Raw genomic sequence first — 22,409 nt, forward strand, 5'->3', positions numbered from 1 at the left:
AGTGCCACTTCCTCTGTGCCACTGTGTTCTGCCCATGGCTGGACTTTGGACCACCACTATCACCCCACAGCTGCCCAAAACATCTCCTTTTCTCTCTTTCATCCAGAAATTTGTGCAGTTTTCCCTCCTCAAAACAGCCTTTATTAACCAGCATTTGGTGACAGCATTGCTTATTAACTCAGACTGTAACCTAATGAAGAACATTCTTTCTCAGCTAGAAGAGGCTGTAAAGGGAAAAGCTGAGCATATGTCTCCCCTTGCTATTGCCTGCTAAAGACTCCTGGTTTATGATGTATTTAGTGCAGTTTGCTGTGACTTGTTGAACTCCAATGCACTGAACTCATTTTAAATTGCTAAGCAGACAGAGGACATGGTATTTTCTCTCCATTAATTAAGAAATAAGATTGCATAGCAAAGGGTTTTTTGATTTTTTTTTTCCTAAAAAAAAACCAGGCCAGCTACATGAAGGTCTGTAATTAGAAATATTTTGAACCAGCCTGATTTCCAGTGGTGCTGTGTTGCACAGTGGCATCAGTGCAGGTTCCCAACCACTCCCAAGCCAGGCTGGCACCTTCAAATTTAAAAAGGCTTTYCAGCACAGGAATTGAACTGTTTGTGACACTGGTAAAGATCCACGTACTCAGTCTGCAAACTGGAGAATTGGTCCTGGAACATGATTATCGCTTTAGCACTGACCACAACAGAATAGCTTCTTTGGCTCACTAAAGACTGAATCAGRACCACTTTCAGTTTGGCTGAAGGAGTGAAGGGGCACTTCTGACCCAAYATTTCCTCTCTGAGAACAATCACATTAATCACAGCTTTCCAAAACACTGAGAAGGCCAAGACTGGTGCTCACAGCCACAGACACCACTCAATAAGAGCAATCAGCACACYGGCACCTTTAAATACAGGCGATCTCTGTACTTGCCTTTGTGGTTTTGACTTTATTTCCACTGCTGCAAGACCAACCTGAATAGTCTGGCAGTACTTTACAGTCCTCTCCATCCAAACACGGGTTCATGTGACACCACCACTTCTGTAGGACAATGGAAGCTGGAAAAAAAAGAAGCAGGAGAGAGAAACAATAAAATATCTTTTATAAGAGTGTTGTTTTTTTGGTTTTTTTTTTTTGCAGGGAGGTTGTCTGTGCCACGTTCAATCGATTGATTTCTCATAGCGAATCACACAGAGTTTGAGATTAAAAGGTGGCTGAAAAACTTCACCAGCCCTCAGAAGGGTAAATGCCACATGCAAATAGTGCAGTCAGGGAAGCACCACCAGAGACTGATTCCAGCATTTGAAGTGACCCCTGGAAGAGCCTTTCCATCTCCACTGACGACAGAAATGTGTCATTTGCCTGCTGCAGTCAGGTACCTGATGTAAGATGGAATGAAGCTGAGGCTTCTTGTTTCACCCATGTATGCATGTGGGAGACTGGACAGAGAAATGTCAGCTCCTTCCTTCACTGGSTGAGAAAATAAACCTGCACAGAGATGTAAACCTGGGAGGTTTGTCAGCAAATAGTGCAGGGAAGAAAGGGGAAACTCTGGTAAGCATCAGAATATCAAATAAAAACCTRCTTGCAGTTACACTGCCACTTTTGCAATGTTTTGGGAGGCTACAGTTGTACACCTTAACTTGGCAAATTTATTAATTTTCTACCCTTAAGCCAATTTCTGTTAATAAGCCCATGGCTATTATTTTTAGAAATGTAGTCATGGCTTTATAAACCTGTGGTTAACAACAGCACAAACATCTGCATGCATTTCTCAGTTTTGTGTTGTTCATGGCACTCATCAAATCCCAGAAAATTATTATGAAATATATCAGTACACAATCCTACATAATCTATATTGGATTTCAAAATAAAATATGGCTTAAAATGTTGATTCAGCTAGTCTGCATTATGCTACTATGTGCACAAACTATTGAGCTGCATGCTTTAAAAGATAACACTTTCAGAAAAGATGAACAAAAATAATGGAGTCTACTTCTTTTAAAGCACTTTTTTTCCTTTTAATTTCAAGAGATATTTGTTCTTATGCAACCTTTAAATTAGGGTGTCAAGCAGGCAAGCTGACATCAGGATATTGCCGAAATGTTCATTCAATTACTTTTGTTTTGTACTTTAACTGAAAAGCATTATGARCAAATATACTTCTGGARCACCAGCTTGGCTTTTATAATCTTKMAGCCTTATAAAATAAATGTATGAACTTTCACCAGTCATTTGGGTCTCAGATCATTTGCATTCGTACTGATTGATTGTGGACATCAGATCACGGACAAAATATGAGTGAAACCTGATAAAGTCTGAGGTTCAATGAAAATAAAAAATTGTTGCAAGCCAACTGCTTTATAGAAATTTTTTGGGGTTTTTTTGGTTGGAGAGCTCTATGCTTTAAGTGTATCTTTCACCTTGAACTCAGGGCAAATTATAGGCAAATTAAACAAAACTGGATTCAGGAAAAAGGTGCTGGAGAAAAACCCTAAATGTCTGTATCAGCCTGTAATATGCAAATTCAAGATTCAAACTGCTCTTGCTTTCACAGTGTAGGAGTCTACTGAGGGGTAGGTACAGAGTGGGAGAAAGCACATCTGGTCCTGCTGAGGAAAGAGAGTTACATTTTCTGTGCTGCATCAACTCACTGCAGTCCCAGATGCTTGCAAAAATAAGCAAAGCCTGCTAAAGCATCACCCTAAGGGGTGAGGGGGAATCAAAGGCTTCCACTTTAAAAATCAAAATCTTACATTCAGAATATTTTGTTGCGTTTAATTGCAACCATACTTGAAGAAAAAAAACAGCTCTTAAATTCCTTCTGCAACTGTTGACTGAATCAAGTTTCTACAGTATTTATATATTTCTGCCACAGAATTGCAATGCCATCTTTGCAGTGTTTAAGTGAGTTTAAAATAATGCCTGACTTCCATTAACTGTCATATGTAAAAGTATTTCTGCTGTTTGATGTCACCTGAAAATACAGAAGATACTTCTGATGTAACAAGAAAACTCCCTAAGAAATTGCAGTCAAAAGGGACTGAGCATTGCTGAATTACAAAGCATAAAAAGACTAAGCAACAAAAGAAAATTAAAAATAAAAAGCTACTTTCTTAAATATMTGTTTTGAGAGGTTCATAACGGGTAAAAAAACTCAAAAAGCCAATTCACATGTGTTTAGTTTTATGTCTGACACTAAATATTTCTGAATATTAGATTAGAATTGGACTTTGAAACTTTTTCTTTTATATTTAACTGAACTGGTTGCAATTTTTCTTGCAAAAGAATAAAAATAGGATCTTGCCCATGCATTAATGAAATTTGGGATTTTGGTAACTTTAAAAAAAGTCAGTTTTGGAGTAGCTTTAACTGCCTTAACAAGAGCAGCAACTTCTATAAGGAATGGGCACATGAAATAGTGAAACAATGATCTAGAGAATAGGTCACCAACCTTAGGATTACATTTATTATGCCATGAATTTTTAGCCAAGCTGCTAAATCTTAAGACATCTGGAACAGTTAATATCATAATTTCATAATATCATAATTTCTTGGCTTACGCTGTTTTCAAACTAGTTTTAGAGGAGAATTCTTATGTGAAAAAAAAAAAATTAAGAAGTTTTACTGGCACAGACATGAAATGGACGAGTACATATATTAAGAGGATTAATTACACCAAGATTTATGCACAGACTCATTATCATCAGCGCGCAGAGATGTTTCCAAAATTAACAAAAGGAAGGATTACGCTTTTGAGGCAGCGGCAAGTCAAACATCAAGGAGACTAAATTTGAYTAAATTTTGTAAATAATCTGAACGAGCCCCGAGTGGGGAGAGCATCTCACCTTCCACACACGAGGGCTGAGCTCGCGTGGTGCCCGCCACCTGGCCCGGGAAACAGGAGCATTTCACCGTCTGCGAGCGCTCCTCGATGCGGTTCTTGTTGCAGCACCGGTGCACRGCCACCACCTCACACGTGCCCTGCTTCACTTGGTGCTGGCCTGCTTAATTCCAGAGGTCAGAGGTGGAGAGAAAAGCATGGCATCAGTGCATAAAGAAGGAGTTTGTTTGTACAGTTCTGCGAGCTACTGAATCCCCCCAATGCCATCTCAAATCCCAGGAGGACAAAGAAGCCAAGCATCTTGTAGGATCTGGCTCATTCCCTGAGTTTTAAACTATTCTCACTAATAAAATTAGTTATCATAAGCCAGTTTTTCAATCTATCTTCCCTCAGCCTTACAAAGACAGAAAAAGAGGTTGGAGAACTGAATTAAATGATGGAGACAAAAAGATATGCAGACAGAGCATACCTCTCTTCCTTTGGCTGCCTGTCTTCCATTACGTTTTATATTAATTCTTTCCCTTCAAAAATGGACACAATGGACAGGATAATATCTAAATATCTTAAATAGCAGGGAAACTTTCTAACACAGCATCATGTAAGCACTGCTTGCTGTGCCTGTCATTGCAGGCAGGCTGASAACAAGGCAGGCTGGAAAGCTGCCATGGATAGTCAAGTATTGTCCACAAGGAAAAAAAATTACAYGCAAACTGTATGGATTTCTCCAGTTCCCTCCCAAACCATTCTGAACAAAACTTTGATAAATATTACATCATCTTCCTTTCCTCACAGTTCACTATCCCCTATTTCTCCAAGTTTATTTCCCCCACTCTTTCTCTTCCTTGCTCTTGCCTTCACGTCTCAGCCCACTGCTCCTTGCCCCTGACCATTTTCCTCTGCTGACAAACTTATTCTCCATCCTGCCTAAACCTTTTCTCAGAAACTCCACTTCACAAGCCCCTGGCCTCTTTGCAGAAGTCATTTCCACGTCCTCACTTTGCTGAACAGCCTTCAAGTGCTTCATCTTGCGTTTGTCTTGTCTTATTTAGAGTGGAGCCTTGGATGGCTCTTATCTGTGTTTGTAAAGCACCTTGTAAATTAACAGCACTACAGAGCAGGGTGAGTTATTTCATAAGTGAGCGAGACAGAGAGACAGCACTGAGAATAATAAAAATAGTCACCATCAAAGCAGTGCAGGCTCCTGGTATGAGAAGAGAGACAGCAGATATTGGTGTAGGTGGGGCTGAAATCAAAGGCACAGAGAATAAAGAAATGCAGAGRGAAGGGAGAAAACTCTCCACAACAGACACTCCTGCAAGTGGCCAGCCTGGAGGATAATCCTGCTTCCTCACTCCCTATTTGCCCTGATGAGGGGGTTTTGTTTGGATTTTTTTCTTTTTCCTTTTTTTTTTATTTTTAAAGTATCTGTTGCTAACTATCAGACACATCCTTACAAACAAAATCTTATTGAGGGATTAAGATCACTGTATTATTTTGGGTAGAAAACATTGTGAGCTGATTGGGTGTGAAATCTTCACCTTCACAGAGTTAGCAATGCAATTTAGGTTTCTAAGCGGGGAATGCAAAAGAAAAAGAGTATTACATATACACATAACTTTTTTAAAGTTAGCTTGGCAATGTTCCTTTCTCTGTGTGTTTTGGCTTCACAAGTATCTCAAGCACAGCTGAAATACTTGTGAAAACGCTTTTCTGCCTGAGTTTTGTTGCCAAATTTGTATTCATAACAATCTCAATGGACAAGAAACTATGCATATTCAATCTTGGAGTGGAAATGTAGYGTTCTACTTGTGCACTCAACTTTTAAAGAAATTATATATAAAGAGATTTTTTTTTCTTTTTTCCCTGAGGACAAGGCTACACTACTTTTAAGCAAAATGTGCTACAGTGGAAAAATGCATAAGGTATTTTACAGAAAGTTGGCAAAATGCTGAAGATAACATAAAAGTACCTTACAGAAYCACTGTAATGAGTTTATTGGCAGACTATGACTTTTCATGCTGTATTTAATATCCATATTGTACTAAACATGGAAAAAAGTGGTAACAGCTAGTAGTCATGAGGACAGCAGCTTCTCTGTAAGTCAATATAGAAAACAAACACACAAAAGAGAAAGTAAATTTGCCACTTCATCCCAAAGTATTCTTCCACAAAACACCTCAGGTGACAATACTTGGAGAAAAGTGGCACCAGTTCTGACAGAAAGGATTTTGTAAAATGAGACTATTAATTTAAGATAAGTTGTTAATTTAATGAGGTAATTAATTTATTTTTCAACTAAATTTAATATTTATTGAGTTATCTGTTTATTAGATCTACAGCCTGACTCGAAACTCTCTAGAGCAAACAGGAGAACATTTCCATTGGTTTCCTCCAGTGCCAGCTGTGGTGGTCCTGCATTCACTGGAGTAAACAGCAAAGTTTCTATGAACTTCAGGTGAACAAAGTCAGCCTGGATTGTCTCTTGAGACAGATTTTATAAGGGAGGGAAGAAAAAGCAAAAATTTTGAACTGCTCTGGCCACATATTTGCATTTGCCGTGTATGTCATCTGAAAGACCAAGTGACCAGGCCCTGTCTTTAATTAAAAGCATTATTCACCAGATACCAGATGCCAAGGTAAGAGAAGAAGCCTTTTTTTTCAGAAGGTACATCACAAGGATGGACTGGATCCAGCTCCAGCAATCACCACACACCAAGCATGTCTGTTTTCAACTTCAAATCCTGCTTCCTTTAGGTGAACAGACTCATTAAGCCAATACCAAAATAAATCAAAGATACTGGCMCTGAGCACACAGCCCCAAACCTGGGGCTCTCTTTCAATTATCTTGTCTGGGTTTTAAAGCATTGACTGTGCTGCCCTCGAGTCCCAGGAGCCAACAGACACTCTGCTGTTTGCAGAAGGAGAGATTGAGTCCCCCCATGGATGCAGCCCATGCTTTAGGAGATTTTTCACTTCCATGTTCCTGTTTTGCAGCTCCACAAACAGGAATGGGAAGGTGCCACCTCTTCACCTGCTGCCACAAGTGGGATGCTGAGGTTTGAAAGCACCAGTGCCACTCAAGGGAAGGCAGAACTCCCCTCCCTTATCCCCAAAGCACAGCTCATGGAGTACACCAGGAAAGCACTAAAGAGCCACAGACATCTGCATGCATCATTTGCATTAATTGGATTGCCCTTGTAAACAGCCTCTACCCTCCTACACGTTCCCATCGATATTTCCTCCTGCTTGTTCACACACATCCTGACACTTTTTATGCTGTTGAACACCGTATGAATTTCTCCTTAATATTCAGGCACATCTGTGAGCAGGTGCTGAACAAATGCTGAGGGTTAATGCTGGTGCCTTTTGGTCCTGTTTTTTGCCAGCATTCAGTGATCTGGAGTATAAACACTCTCGTTTGCAGAATGGCTCTTACATTTAAGAAAACTCCCAGAAAATCTTCACCACCCTAACTCAGTCTATTCCTCCCTACGTTTACTGAAACCTGTTGTATCTGCRTTCAGGTGCCCAACAGCAGCAAAAAGAAAGAATAAAAGAATCCTCTCCTGGTGTTTTAATATTCATCTTGCACTAAATAAGCCTTCATCTCAGGTTTAAAGTGCACTTAAGGTGCAGCTGAGATTACACTGACAAAAAACACTCAAGAAATGCCTTAAAGTATTTTATAATCGACAGATTCTCTGGAAGCCAAGCCATTAGAGGAGCAGGGACTGAAAAGTTTTTAAAATGTGAAGATCACAATAAGTGAATTCTATGCTGGACACATCAGGAAAGCCATTTCAGGGAGAAATGCAGTGAGAGAGGGAGAAAGGCTGTGGAGAGCAAAGCCCATAAATTCATAGCTCATCACCTGTAAACCTATTCAGATCTGCAACCTAAGGGCTGTCAGTATTTGCAGTTGAAATTCAGTTACATCTTCACTTTTAAATAAGAAAACTCTCCAAAGGGAGAAACAKTTTATCAGCACCACCACCACAGAAAGGTTCCTGTCACAGAACACCTTCTGCATATTGAAGAGAGAACATGTGCCAGCCAAGCACTGTGGAAAACAGGGGATGAGTGTTGAAACCCACGGGGCTGTGTCTGCTCTGATCAGGAGTTTGGCTCGTGTGTTGCCATCCATATCCCAATTTCTTTACAATTTCTTTCTGGAAATAATTCCCTGTTCTAACTCCCCAAGCACACTTTGAGTGCAGGGCACAAACACAATGGGAAAGGGTTGCCCAAAGGGTGCAACCTCCTGGAGACTCCTTGCTATGAATTTTGCTGCCTTCCATARTGAGGTACCWGCACACAAAAACAGCCCTCAGGTGSCCAAGCCCAGAAYGACTCTTAATGACCTCGAGAAGKGGCCACATGAAGGTCCTGTGACCATTTCTTTGCTGCCTGTAGGATTTTCARCCCCCAGAGATTTCAGAGAACACAGAATCACCTCTGAAGAACAAAAAAGTACAAACAAAAAAAGTTATTAGGCTCTCACGTTAGAAGCCAGCACAAGTGTTGTGAGTAGAGTTGACTCAATAATCACATTCTCAGTGGTATTCTTAATAATCTCAGTATTATTCCTAATGTTTTTTTCAACAAACATATTTGACAAGACCTTATTTTCACTTTCTTCACAGAAGTCAGAGGGCAGATACTCAATTAATACTTCTAAAACTCTTTGAAATGCTCAAAAGAACAGAGGGAAATACAATCATTGTTAATAAAATATCAATCATCATAGTGATGCACTTCAAAACTCCAAGGAACATATTAAAGAAAGCAGGAGGCTCTCAGAAGGTTGCTAACCAATTCTGTCCACATCCATTTCATCTCTGTGACTAATTCTGATCACTCCCAAGGAGTGCTGTTTCAATGCAATACTCGTGCAKGCAGCACGCCTCTATCAGAAATCCTGAACAACCTCCTCCTTTTTTCTCATTTCTTAGCCAGGAAACACAAGGAAAAGACAAATTTAAAGTGAGTTTTTATCTCTGTTACATAAGCTGYCTCCTCTGATGAAGAGAGCTGTGGAGAGCAGCAAATCTGGAGGAGGATGAGCCCAGCTCAGCACACTCCTCAAAAAGCTCAAAGCCAGCGAGCTTGGTCTGCACAAAATCAACTGCATCATTTATTAGAAGGGTGAGGGGATACATGCCAATAGGAGGATGAATTAAATATTGCAGACTACATTAAGAGAAACAAATGAGTTTAGAAGTCGGCACTGATGCTGTTTGGAAAAGGAAAGCACTTTAAGAAGCTTGGTGCCAGTTCATAATCTGCCTTCAGCTCAWCCTGGCTTCTGCTTGCAAATACATGAGCACATGGATGCACACACCAAAAGCAAATATTGTTTAAAAAACACAATATTAGAGGGAATAACACTTGCTATTTTTCATGGTTTTTTTCCAAACATATTTATGAGAACCAATCCACCTCACAAGGGGGGATTTTTTGAGATGGAAAACTGGAAAAGGATATTTCTAGAAAAAAAGCCAAAAGTCACTTGGAAAGTAAAATTTACACACCATGTTAGAGGCTGAGAACATCAGCAGAGCTATTTCTCTGCTACCATTCCACCAGCTATGGGATTTTTATCACAATTTCACATTCCTGTCACAAAGTTCTGTATTAGATGCTCTCCTTCCTCACAGATATACGGAATACACACCCTCTTTTTCAGAAATTGTCTCTGCATACACAACTCAGTCCAGTTTCACTTTTAAAGCTCAATCTTTTCACTTATGGGCAGTAAGGGAGTGCTCAGCCACAGTCCAGGACTGCCACAAAAGCCCAGTTCAGCTGTTCTAGGAATAAATAGGCAAGAAATATCTTCCCATAATCACTTGCCCATGGTAGTAGGCAAAGATGTAAAACACACAAAAACACAAACAACAAAAAAAAAGGAGCAAGGAATTTGGTTTGCTATTTAATACTGTTACAATSCTCAAATACACTCCAGTATCTCCTATATGTAGGAATGGAGGTTGAAGCTTCCACAATGTGCAGGTTTCAAACCAAAGTTTTTCTCAAGCCCCTGAAGTTACAGATTTTTTTTTTTTTTTAATCAAGACATTCGTGCTTTTTTGCTTGTGGAAACCAGTGGTGTGGTATGAGCAAAACCACAATCAGGATTTGAACTGGGGATTCAGAAAATCAGCCCTGAACTACTCTAACTTGTTTCACATAAGAAGTAAGACCCAAGGAAAAAAACAACACTCAAAACAAGAAAGTAGAGAGAAACACCAGAGCTACTGGTGCAGCTGTGCATTTGAAAATAGGTGAGTGACCTCAAACCCTGATAATGAGACCCAAAGAGTTAATGAAATCAAAAGCACAACCCTTCAGAGCAGGTGGAGGAACTGCTGACACAGCTGGAGAGAATCATGGAACACAGTGAGCTCTGTGATGGGTGTCACAGGTCACATCCATATGGAGATTAAAGTCCCCTGGAATAAGGAGCACAGGTGACCTTAGATCAGACAAAAGCACGGGGACTTCTCCCAGGAACCAAGCATTAAATCTGAGTGGTCAATAAATCAAAACAGCTGAGAAGGTGCTGTAAATGCGGCGGGAGGAGGAAAAAGCGGCTGCAAATGGAAAGGTGGATGAAGGGTGACCTGGAAGCAAAAACAAATTAAAACTTGAGTGTGTCTATCTGCCAGGGTGCTYGCTGAAGTCGATCAATAAGGACTGCTGCCCTTCTGCTGGGCACTAATATCCATCCTGCTTCAAGCACACACATCACTMGTGCAGATAAAAATCCAAAAACCTCATAAGGCACCTCAGAGCAAAGCAGTGCTAATCATCTCCTGTAGGGAGCTTCCTACTGTGGGGCTGTTTTAGGTGAGGCAGAGGAGAAAATGCAAAGGAAAGATTTGGTTTTCAATCATAACTTGTAGCAAATGAGCAACATTGTGCTCTGTAATAGAGAAGTATTTCCCATGTGCCCCATTAACATTCACTCTTGCTATTACACACCGACCGCTATTTTTCTCTCATTTGTTCCTTCCTTCACAAATTTGTCATGAGAGAAAGGGAAGGAGAATGAAACCAGTTCCCTGGAGAGATTTCTGCTTGCCTGCAGAAAGCAGGTACACACACATGCACACAGGCCAGGCTGATGGTTACTCACCACTTTGTAAGCAAAAATTAAATTTTCCACCTCAATCGAGAGAGGATTGCCTCTTAAAACAGAGTTGTTCTCGCCACAGGAAAGCAAAAATAGCATTTTTTGGGAGCAGAGACTGGGAAAGGCTGCCCCAGCTACATCAATAATGAAGCCATCCTGACCAAGGTGTCAATAACACAGCCCTTGCAGGCACCAGGAGTTCACTGTCACTTGCAGCTGCTCTCCACAACATCTCAGAGCTGCTCTTGCACAGCTTATTACTGCTCATGCATGGCATCACAGGAGTTCATTTAATAGTATCATAATCTTTAAGAWTTTTTYTWMAAAAACAAAACCAAACAAAACCTTTTTAAGTCTGTCTTGTGCATGCAACAAAATMTATTTTGAGGATTAAGCCTTGTGCCCTTCTGAGCATTCCTCCATCACCTGAAATAGCTAATGATCATTTTGGGCTTACTTGTGCAAAATAAACATTTGTAATCTACAAAATACCAGAGGTATTTTTAACCCAGTTCAAGGTCATYCATCAGACAAGAACGATATTTGTTTAGAGAATATGAAACACTAATTGTCGTCTAAGTCATTAGGCTCTGCAGATTAAGTAAATGGAAGCTGCCAGAAAACAAAGTAGATGGGGAAAGAAGCATTCTCTTCATTTCAAGTGAAAATTGAATCTTTATTCTCATGTCCAAGTAAAATCAGTAAGACTGGAGAGAGAAAGCGAGGAAACATGTTCTCTGCTCCATTTCAGTGCTCAAAACAGCTCACACTTAACAAGGCATAAAAAACTTCTGCTTTCCTGGAGTTCATTTTTTTAATGTAAAAGTGCATTTCTCTCCCGAAATTATTTTTATAAGACTATAAAATAATGGGACTGTGCCTAAATTTGACAGTTAGAGGTAGGCAAGTAAATAATTATTCATTATTWAACCCTTATTTGAGAATCTGCTCCAGGAATATCCTGACATAACTGTTATCATTAAATGGTGTGGTTTATGAAAGCTCTTCTGCTTGTCCTGCTTGACATTCTTCCTTTGAAAGACTGACAGTGAATCCCTCTTTCCACTAATTGCTCTATGTTTATTAAAATCAGCATTTGTTGCCACTAGAAGAACTGTGTTTTGCAAGAACCAGAACCAGCAGATAAGACTGTGAATTTGAATGATAGATTTCACTGCTGAAGCAGGATGAAATTTTCATGTGATAAGCAAATCAGGCAAATGGAATTCTGAGGAATGTTACAAGTAATCAGACTGGTTAATGCACTGGGCACCAGGCCATCAGCTCCTCAGCTAGTCCTTAATCCTTGGGAAAAGCCCTAGGTCTTGATCACCACTGATGAATTATTTCCAAAGTTTGTCTTGTTTTGTATCAGGTTTTATACAGCTGTAATGATTACCTTGGGTTTGTCTGATGGAATAGAAAAAAAGAAAGCATCACAGCAGTCCAAGAATGAGATCCAGCTGCCAGATAAGCAATAACAGGTCATAAAACTAAATTGAACAAATGCATTTTTAACTCTGAGTGGCATGAGGACTTCTAAGTGGTTTCAGCATGCACACTCTCTATCCAACCTGGCTGAAGAGCCAACTGAACCTAAGCTATTTCAATTGCTCTATCCATAAGTGCAAAGCAGAAGTGAGGTTTCTAGAATATCAACAGACACTTTKTCAGTCAGCATTGTTGAAATTTGGGGGGGGTATCTTATATGGGAAAAAAATAACTCTGCAGACTGCCCGCTTCATGCTGAACTCGAACAGACACACAATAAAATACAGTCACTGTGAAATAAAGTGAGMATCAACCTGGTAACAGTTTCCCACAGGCCCAGATTTAAACTCCTGACCCTGATTTACACTGCTAAAGACAGAATAATTATTTAAAAGGTCAGATTTCAGAAGTTGTGGGGGTCTGTGCATTTCCTATTTCACACTGATTACTCTCTGTCAAAGCTTCACTATTAATACTCCTTTTTCTTTTCAAGATCTCTTGAGCCTCTCAACTTTCACTTCTTAATCTTCTTTACCTAAGAATAAAGGTGCAAGACTAAAATTTTAACATTCCAGCTGCAGGCTGTAACCCAAGAAAATCCCAGAGAGGTGAGGTTCAAAGGGCAAATGTGGAAATCTCTGGTCACTATCTGGGCATGCACAAGTGGTGATTTCACAAAACTCTGCTGATCTCACTCCTTATTTCTTCCAAGTCATTTATCTTATTAACCCTATTGTTTTATGCACCAAGAGGTGTTTTTGAAGTCAGTATACAGYTTGTTCTACCCAAATTCAGCTTTTTTCATTTGGCAACTAGCAACAATAAAGGTATTTCACCCAGGCTTACAATGTGAGTTGCTCTGAAAAAGCTATTTGAGACAGTAAAAACAGAGTGTTAACAGACCCTTCTCAGAAATGGAAGATCTATAAGTTAAAACATTATTTTCCTATTGCACACATCCCCTTCCAAGAACTCCTCCACTCTTATAAAAACTGACAGTCTTTAACAATGGTTAGGAAGATTTTCCATTTTAATTAAGCCATTCAGCTTGAAGTGAAAAGTTAAAATATAAYTTTGAAATGGCACAGAAGCCACTGTACCCTATAATATGTACAACAGGAACAAACTGGAGAGCAGCATCAAAAGCCTCCCTCCACATCATATCACAGCTTTGACAGAAAGAGACCACAGCTCCTGGAGAAAGTCCAACARTTTGATCCTTGAATCAAATTCAATCCTCACTGCCACCACTCAAAGGACTAAGAGACTCTTGCAGGTTTTTGTATTTGGAAGGAGGTTCCAACCATGAGATGGAAATYTGCCCCCCAATAACTGAGCACATTTATTTTGTGATGCAGCTGATACAATAATARCATTTCCCTGAGCCTGCAGGAAACCAGACAGACACTGGCTTAGCTCCAGGACACTTGACAAAGCATATTTGGGTTGGAAGCTCAAAGGAGTTAGAATTGAAGGGGAAGTCTCAAATTCCCAAGGGCTTTTAAATGTCCCATTCTTATATTGGCAATGAAATCTATTTGAAATCARCGGAAATTAGGTGTTTAAATAGCAGGAAGGCATTTGGATATTTTTCTAGATGTTGGCCAAAAAAACCAAAGCATCCATGTCAGTCAGAAAAGGAATTTACTTCATTCACCACGGAAGAGAGGGATGCTCTTTTTAGCAGGAACACTTGTCCCAACTGGGCAAGTTGCAGAAACGATRTAGTGAGATTGTCCCTCGAAAGCATCCCAGCCAGCTTGTCAGATTTGACAGAGTTTCTTTCTTACCAGAAAACAACAGGCTTCCTCACCTGGTGAATTTTCCCTTGGCCCTAATAAGACTATCAGCAAATGCAGAGATGAATTAGAATAGTCATTAAGGAGGCAGAGCATAAAAAATGAGCCMCAGGAAAGGTCAGAACAGCGAGGGTGAATGAAGAAGAGCACATGCCCTGTCACCASCGCTGCAGATGTGAAGGAAACAACCAAGGGAGAGAAGCAGATGTTCCTGTTAAAGCTGTGCAAATTTCATGGCTGCTTTCAAGGATAATGGAGCAGCCATAGGTGGCAGGAGAGGACATGTCATYACTTTGCACAGTGCTGGTGAGGCTCCCCCAAGAGCCATTGACTTTAACAGCAATGCTGCACCATCTCCCGTCTGAGGAAGTTTAAAGGTGACCTGGTGCAGTTGTCATTAGTTCCACTCTTTCCACAAGGATGGCACTCTAAATAAAGCAGTTGGGTTTTCCCCCTTGCAGTCAGCACATTTCAGAGGGGAAACTTTTAACAGATTTCTTCTGATTGTATTCTCAAAAAAAAAAAAAATTCAACCAACAGTTTAGACTGAGTTTTTTTACCTTTAAAATTGTGTTGACTTTAACTCATTAAAAAACAGTTTCTGCTAGTATGGTTGGGTTTTCTGGATCTCAAAACACACATTGCCTTGCAATATAAATTGTCAGAAGGGCAGCTAGCTTTGAAAACCCTTGGACATTGTGAGACTATAAATCATGTCCTTCTGATACTTCATTCAACTCAATGTCCCAGCAGGGTGGGAAGGAGCTATTGTTTGCAACAGCTGTCCTACAGAGCAGCAGCAGTTGTACAAAGGCACATTCCTCTGCCAGACCCCTTGCTTGAAGGTGCTGAAAGCCCAAGAAAAGGTCAGTTTAATCTGTAGAGAATGCCAGCAGCAGGAATCAGTGACATCTGCATTAGTACCACTGTCCCATCTAGTCCTGTACCACATACTTTTTGGATAGCACATGTAACAAGATTCCCCTTCCATCACACCTGCTCAACTCCTGTTATTTTCAAAGCTGCTTAGGACACTGTGTGGGGTTGGACTGCCTCCCTCACACTGTTCTGTGAGCCTTTAAACATGAACTTCCAGCAGCCTCTCCTTTCAATACAAACTCCTGTCCTGCCTCCCACTGCCAAGCTGCCCACACCAGAGGACTCGTGTCCAGCAGCATCCTCCCCGCCCAGCAGGCAGCTCCAGCAGCAGGAACCTGCCTGGAGTCACATTAATCTCCCTCAGTCAGCACAACCCAAGAAAACAGCAGAAATTCTGTTTCCTACCTAGATAAGAGGGAAGGAGACAGCCACAGAGAAAACCACAGCCACAGCAATTTTTCTTCAGTGAATTTGTACTTATCCAGAACCCTGAGAGCTCCAGCTCACTGCAAACTGAGCTCCTGTCTGAGGGCACTTCCCAACACCCCGGGCAGATCTGGATTAGGAACAATGACCTTGAGGTAGAAGGCTCTGTATCTCATCACTAATCCATTGAGGCTTCCTGATCTTATTGCATCTCGTAATTATTTGCAAGCCCCTCTTTTGAGCATAAGAAATTACAAGATTTTCTTTCCAATGACGATCCACCCTCAGAGCGTGCAAACCTGACCAGCTGAGATTAAACAATATAATTAACAGATTGCTTTCTGCACCACCACTTCCCTGAGGAGAGCTCAATTGTCAGCACACTGACAGTCCTGGCTAGTCCAGTTTAATTCTACCTCGGCAAACAGAACTTTCAAGGAAAATAACTCACCCACTTGGACTGCCATGACTTTTTTTTAATGAAATACTCTGAGTTCTGTAGTGTAAAAATAACTACATTTCTCCATTAATAAAAATATGAGGTTTGCTTAACAAATATTATAAAATTTTATTGTTAGGGAACAGGCATGGTGGTRTTCAGTATGACAATGCAGAAATATAAATGGCTTTTCAAAAGTCTTTTGTTACTTCATACGTGATTAAGTAGCTGCAATCTTTCTGTTTAAGTACTCCTAACAAAGTAATTTACTTTTTACTCCTGTATTACAGGTGAAATATGTAATAATTTTAATTGCAGTCTCCAACAAGCTGCTTCTGAGAATGCAAAAATGGCAGTRCAGAAGCTAAGGTAAAATTTCCCCTTTAATTTTGGACAAAGGTWAAGGGAGAGAAAGAAAATGTGGAAGACTTAAAAGATTATAAAATGAGTATTAAAAAGTTATTGGGTTTAAAACGAGAAAATACAGCAAAAGATCCGTTCCACTGTGAATCACTGGCTGTGATAAGGCAGCATACATCTAGAATGAATATTTTAATTCATTCTGAAATTGGTGGCAGACAGCCTGAGGCTATCATAAATATGTACACTTTGGAAGTAGCCTTAGCTGAGAAGGGATCCGGCTTCAGCAACATAACCCCAGAAGAGTTCACTCACAAACAAGAAAGCAGGTTTCTCACTATCCTGTTCCAAGCACTCTGTGAGGCTGCAAAATAATGATTTCTCTTTAATCACAACTCGAAACTCCACAGCAAAGCAGACCAAAGAGCTGACAGTCAACATGGCCATAATTTGACCTGGCCATGTACAGACCATTCCTAACTCCAAGTTACACAAAGCAGTGGTTTACAAGRCTCAGCACCGGAGAGAATGAGACTTTCAGATATTCAAAACATCTGACATTTCACTTAAAATAYGCTGCTGTTACCTGAAGGAAATTTGCTGTGCAAGGTCCCTAAAAAAGCAGGGAAGCACCAGAACACACATCAATGCTGTAGTTCCAATGGGGTGAGTGAATGGCACATTTCAGCAGCACCTTTTCCTCAGGGTCCTTAAATTCCAACACATCCCAGAGACAGGAGCTGAACAGCCAAACCAGCTGATGTGATGGGACCCTTTTCTCYACCCCAGGTTGCTCCAAACCCAGAGATGGAGCAGTCACAGCTTCTCTGGGCAACCAYCTCCACRGTCAAGAATTCCTTCCCAATAYCCCCTCTGAACCTGCTCCCTTTCAGTTTCAAAGCCCTTGGAAAWAGTCTCTCTCCATCTTTCTCATGGGCTCCCTTCASTCCTCACAAGGATTTCTSTGCTGTCTCTCTACTGTGTTTTGATGCACCCAGCTGGAAAACAATTCCCAGCAGAAAAACTTGGAGGTGATTTCAGTTTGTCTTCCAAATCACTGCAGCAGTTGGGCACCTGAAGGCCTGAACCACCACATTCAGTATAAATTTCACTCCCTACCTAASTTTTAGGTATAATTACCTTAAATATCAAGTACCCTAAACATCAATAGCAAAAAACTCAGACCACCAACGCCCTCCTTCAGCTACAAAAGCTGCCCTTTTTAACTCCTCTTGAAACCTATAGAGCCTGTGAGCCAGGGTGGATTTGTTCCCAGTGTGCCCTGGCTTCACATCCATTCTTTCACACAGACAAGGCACTGAGAGCACTGAATTGCCACCTGTGGGTAYCTCTTACAATGGAATGAACAGCAGGGTGTGTCAAAAGAAGAACTCAGCTCCCTTCCTACTGAGAACRATTCCACTTTTCAGTTTGTACTCATTAAATTCCACTATTAGACACAAAATCAGACATGTTATTTGGCAACAAACCCAACACCTACTTGCAATGGTCTAGGGAAAAAAAAMCAGCATTATTTCTCCTTCAGGAAAGCATTTTGCATCTAAGATTAAAAGGTGCAGTCTTTTGAAAATCATAACTCCTTTCTCCTTTAACTTATTTAAAATTATTGACCTTTTATCAGGAACTTCAGTAATAYTTTGTTATTCAAAAAACACAGAAATTGGGTAAGTGAGAATAGATTTCTATTTCTTCTAACATGCCTGTCAGTTCAAACCAGAGGAATTTTTTTTAATTAACTTTTTATGTGTCCACCAAATTTCAGGAAAAAAAAAAACAGTAGAGTAGAAAAATCTGCTAATCTAGGCCCCATAAAACCTGAAATAACTGAAAGTGAAGAAACAGATATATTTGTGTGCGAAACACCTTTTCAAAACTGGGACTACCCCCTTTTAAAGAGTTTCTCACCTTCCTAGTATTACGAGAACAGAGCTGAGTGATCACATTCACTGCTGAAACCCCACGTGAGTTTCAGATGAGAGGGGGATGGCAATTAGAAGGATTAATAGATCCTGTGCTGGAGATTCCATATGCTGCCAGTCCAACACATTGTCCTTTGTCAGATTGAGTAACTTCAAGCACCCATATACAGGTGGATTATTAGGCAGTTCATGTTTTATGGCACAGAGATCATTTATGGGGATTCTGTTAGAAGTGAGAAACAGCTTTTTGTTTGTAGGATTCTCTAAATGGTTTGCCCAGGTACCTTCACACTGAAAGGTGCTGCTTTCAAGGGGGCTGAGCAGAGAACCTTTTCCCTCAGCTGCTGCCTCAATATGGAAAGTGATGAAATAAAATATTGAAAGATGATCCTGGAGCAGGGAGTGACCAGTACCTGGCTACAAGCAGAGAAGAATCACAGAATTTGCTGGTTTCAGAACGCAACCAGGCCTTGGGTGTAAAGGTAAATGCAACTTGGTTTGTGTCTTGTCTTCAGGAGCTCCAAGCCAAGACAGGCAATTAGGCAAAATGAGAATGGACTCAGTGAAACAGYGTGTTATTTGKTTATTGTACACTAACATCTGATAGRGACTCCACAGAAACAAAATCCCTTCCTGGAGGTCTTTGCTTTGCTCAGAACTCATTACCCCAGAGACTGGAGATAGCACTGATGCTATTTTAATCCACTAAGCTGCTGTTGCTTAGCTGTGTGGCAAGTCTTACAAAACTCTGCTCTGTACAAAGMAAAATCTCCTCTCTCCTGGCAAGAAGTCCTTGAACGAGAAGGTTTGAATCTCTAGACAGTGGCAAAATGACTACTCATAAYAGCAGTGCAAGATAATGCCTTGTATTTTCAAATTTGAGGTTTTGCTGTACTGTATTAGTGCACATCCAGCAGCTCTTGTCACCAATAATTACTATCCCACAGCAACTGCACTAAAGTACCCACCAATTAACTRATTTCATTTTGACAGTTTTAGAAGCAGAAGAGGAGAAATATTGATGTCTCCAAAGCACAGTCAGCAGCTGACACACATCTTCTCTCTCTCCAAAGGAGCTGCTGTCAAATGAATTGTTTAAAAAGGTGTTTGAGGTGGTTCTACAGAACGCAGCAAGGATGCACWGCAGAGCCTTCTGCAAGTATTAATCCTTGGGGCACTATTGAGATTGGTACAAATGAAAAATCCTCCTTGGTGGCAAGAAATGACAACTTGAGAAAAGCAGTATTTATAGATGGCCAGTATTTTAAAGGCTGAGTGAGTTTTGAGAATAGAAATTTCCTCTAAAAAAATAAAGCAAATCTTGACTTTTTCAGCAATTGGCACTAAATATTTAATAAGGGATCCTGGAGCTCAGGAAGGTTTAAGACACTGTGTTAGAATATTGAACTAATAAGCTCCTCCAGTAAGCCTCTAAATACGTATAGTTAAACATTACCTAGTTTATTTTAATTATTTAACACAGAGACTGAAGGAGGTTAATGTGACCCAGCGGACTTGTTTATGTTGAAAACTATTGCCTCTCCTTACTCAAAAATCTGCATGCTGAGCTGCATCAGAGCACAGAGCTACAAAGGAGCTGTAAGGAGTGGAGGTTTACAGCTGCCTGCTAATGCCAGGATGAGAGGGTGTGCCCATAAACAAACCCAGGCCCACTGATTTTATTTACATCACTTGGAAAGCTGATATAGTTAAGTTAAAGGTATAGGTGAGAACACCCTTAGTGATGGGGGATATTGCTCGTTTCCAAAATTTGGCTTTAGAGATATAAAAATACCCATAATTTACTCTTCAGTTCACAAATCCTAATTCTGATGGTTCTTCCCTTTCTTCAGACCATGGATGATCTATGACTTGGATATTCAGCCTGGTTCTCAGCTAAGACAGAAGAGAAAGCTGCCTTCACTAAGCCATGAAAATAATTCAAAGCCAAAGAAATAATTCAAATTATTGGCCTTCACTAAGCCAAAGAAATAATTCAAACCCCCCAAAAGAATGCAAAGGATGGGGAATAGTTACTAAATAATAGGGAGAGAAAACCAGCTTTTCAATCTTCCACATCCATTCAGAAAGAGAGAAATGAGGAAAAGGCAACAATTCATGAACCCCACCAGGAAAGGGGGGGAATACTCCAGTTTTAAGCAATGCCAGCTAAGACCCAGTGTATTCACCTGGACATCACTTCTTTAGAAAGGCTAAAAGCTAGTCTTGCATAAGTAAGAAAGGGCTTGAGTTTGATTTTAAGMGAGTGTCTTGTTTATCAAAAGAAATCTTGTTCAGCATTTGTTTTCATTTGTCCTTGGGAATGCCAGCACAAGCKGGGGCTTATGTTCCTACTCGTACATGGAATGCAAAATTATCCATCTCGTGCACAGCACAATGTKCCAATGAACAACACAGTTTAGCTCAGCAAAGCCTCTATTTCAGAGCCATCAYTTTGATTCTATAAATTGGTATTTATGAAAGAAAGGTTGCTAAAAACACAGAGGAGGAAAGCACCTGAGAGAAGAAGTCAGGGAAGCCTGAGAGGATCAGCTGGCAGAARGAAGGCACTGGAGTTCACTGTGATAATGGAGTTACAGGCACTCAGAAGGGAGCAGATCGTGAAGATTTTGTATATGGGCTTCCTAGAAACAAAGAATCCTCTGTGCGGGAGCAATCCTATCAGCTGATCCAAGCACAAAGCTCTGTGCTGTTCTACCACTGGACATCTACTGGCTTAAAACTGCAGAATCCCACCCAAAAGGATGATAAATGCTTATTTCAATGATGATAAATGCTTATTTCAGCTTCTCAACTCAGCACTGGCACCTCAACACCTTCTCATCACCACCACCTTCTCTGAGGTTATAAACATGGGAAACCATGGCTGAGCTTTGTTTCTAGCTCAGTGCTCTGCTTGAGTGAAAGGTGTGGTATTTGTAAACCTTCACAAGATCCAGGTGCCCAAATTCCACAGATATTCCATTTCCAAGATTTAAATGAGCTGGGGTTTGTGCTTTGGAGCTTTGCCCTCTAGAAAAACAAAACTTTATGAAAATTACTAATCTCGCAGTAAAAACAACCTGATTTTCAAACAAAGCTGAGGGAAAATGATTGCAAAACCTCCAAGTAACATCAACATCATCTTCAATCACCTAAAAATCTCAGTACTGGGGAAATCAGTGGGGCAGAAACTCAACCACACAAAAAGAACATCATAATTAGTGATTCAAATGTTTTATCTGAGAATGAACCCAGGGGGCACCAGAGCSTTTTTTAACCCCAGTCCTGAATAAAAGTAGCCCACTTAAGTCTTAATTGTGTTGGCTTATTTTTCCTTTTCTGCAGGAATTTCATTAGTGCTTTCCTTTAAAGCTCCCCCTGGACTCGGTTATGTGCCTGGAGAATTTCTAAAGGAAAAACGCTTACTTGCATGGCATCTCCTTCCAGCCCCTCCTAGCTCTAATTACAAGGTACAGATTAAAAATACAAATTAGTTTTATCATTGTAACCATGGCCTTTTTGGGGAAAAAAAAAATAAAACAAAACCACACACAACAAAAACATAAAACCCAAAAGAAAACAAAAATCAGTGGAGCTTCCAACCTAAGGTAAAATGTTGAGGTCAGCAGCTTGTGCTGGGAGGGGGGGGGAGAAAAGATGAAGTCCAATTAAAAAAAAAAAAAGTACAAAGCTCACATGCCCATGGCAGTCTTGCTTGAGTACAAAGTTGTGCAGCACGCAGGTGACATAATTAGGTCACTGGGGGCAAGACTTCTCAGAACTATTATATGAAGAAATCCATAAAAGTGCTCAAATTACACATCTTCCAGGTTTCAAGAAGGTTCAAAACAGCAACTCTGCAAGCAACCTGGAGTGAGCCCTTCCTGTCAACACAGAGAGCTGCAGTTTTATGATCTGGTTGCTTTCCATCATTATTCTGTTCTCAGCATGTAATTATTTATGGGATCCTGCTAAATGTATTCTATAATTCTGTCACTAAACACAAAACAACATTAAAGAGATTAAAGGTGAGGTACTATTGGTGTTTCCCTGTCATTTGAGGATGAGGAATGGCATTGCTCATGCAACAAAAGT

General features: G+C 40.4%; 1 protein-coding gene across 1 annotated transcript in view; it reads right to left on the reverse strand.

Annotated features, from left to right (window-relative positions):
• Positions 1-904: 904 nt before the first annotated feature.
• The window catches only part of TAFA4 (TAFA chemokine like family member 4), a 38,487-nt gene continuing 16,982 nt past the window's right edge, over positions 905-22,409 (reverse strand). Inside the window, exons 3-4 of the mRNA XM_057366343.1 lie at positions 3,847-4,002; positions 905-1,056 (exon numbers count right to left, since the gene is read on the reverse strand). Of these exons, the coding sequence (XP_057222326.1) occupies positions 905-1,056; positions 3,847-4,002 (308 nt within the window). The remainder of the gene's footprint in view (positions 1,057-3,846; positions 4,003-22,409) is intronic.

Source organism: Malurus melanocephalus, unplaced genomic scaffold (genome assembly GCF_030028575.1).
Source record: "Malurus melanocephalus ecotype Western Australia unplaced genomic scaffold, MMel_1.1 scaffold_64, whole genome shotgun sequence".
Taxonomy (NCBI): domain Eukaryota; kingdom Metazoa; phylum Chordata; class Aves; order Passeriformes; family Maluridae; genus Malurus; species Malurus melanocephalus.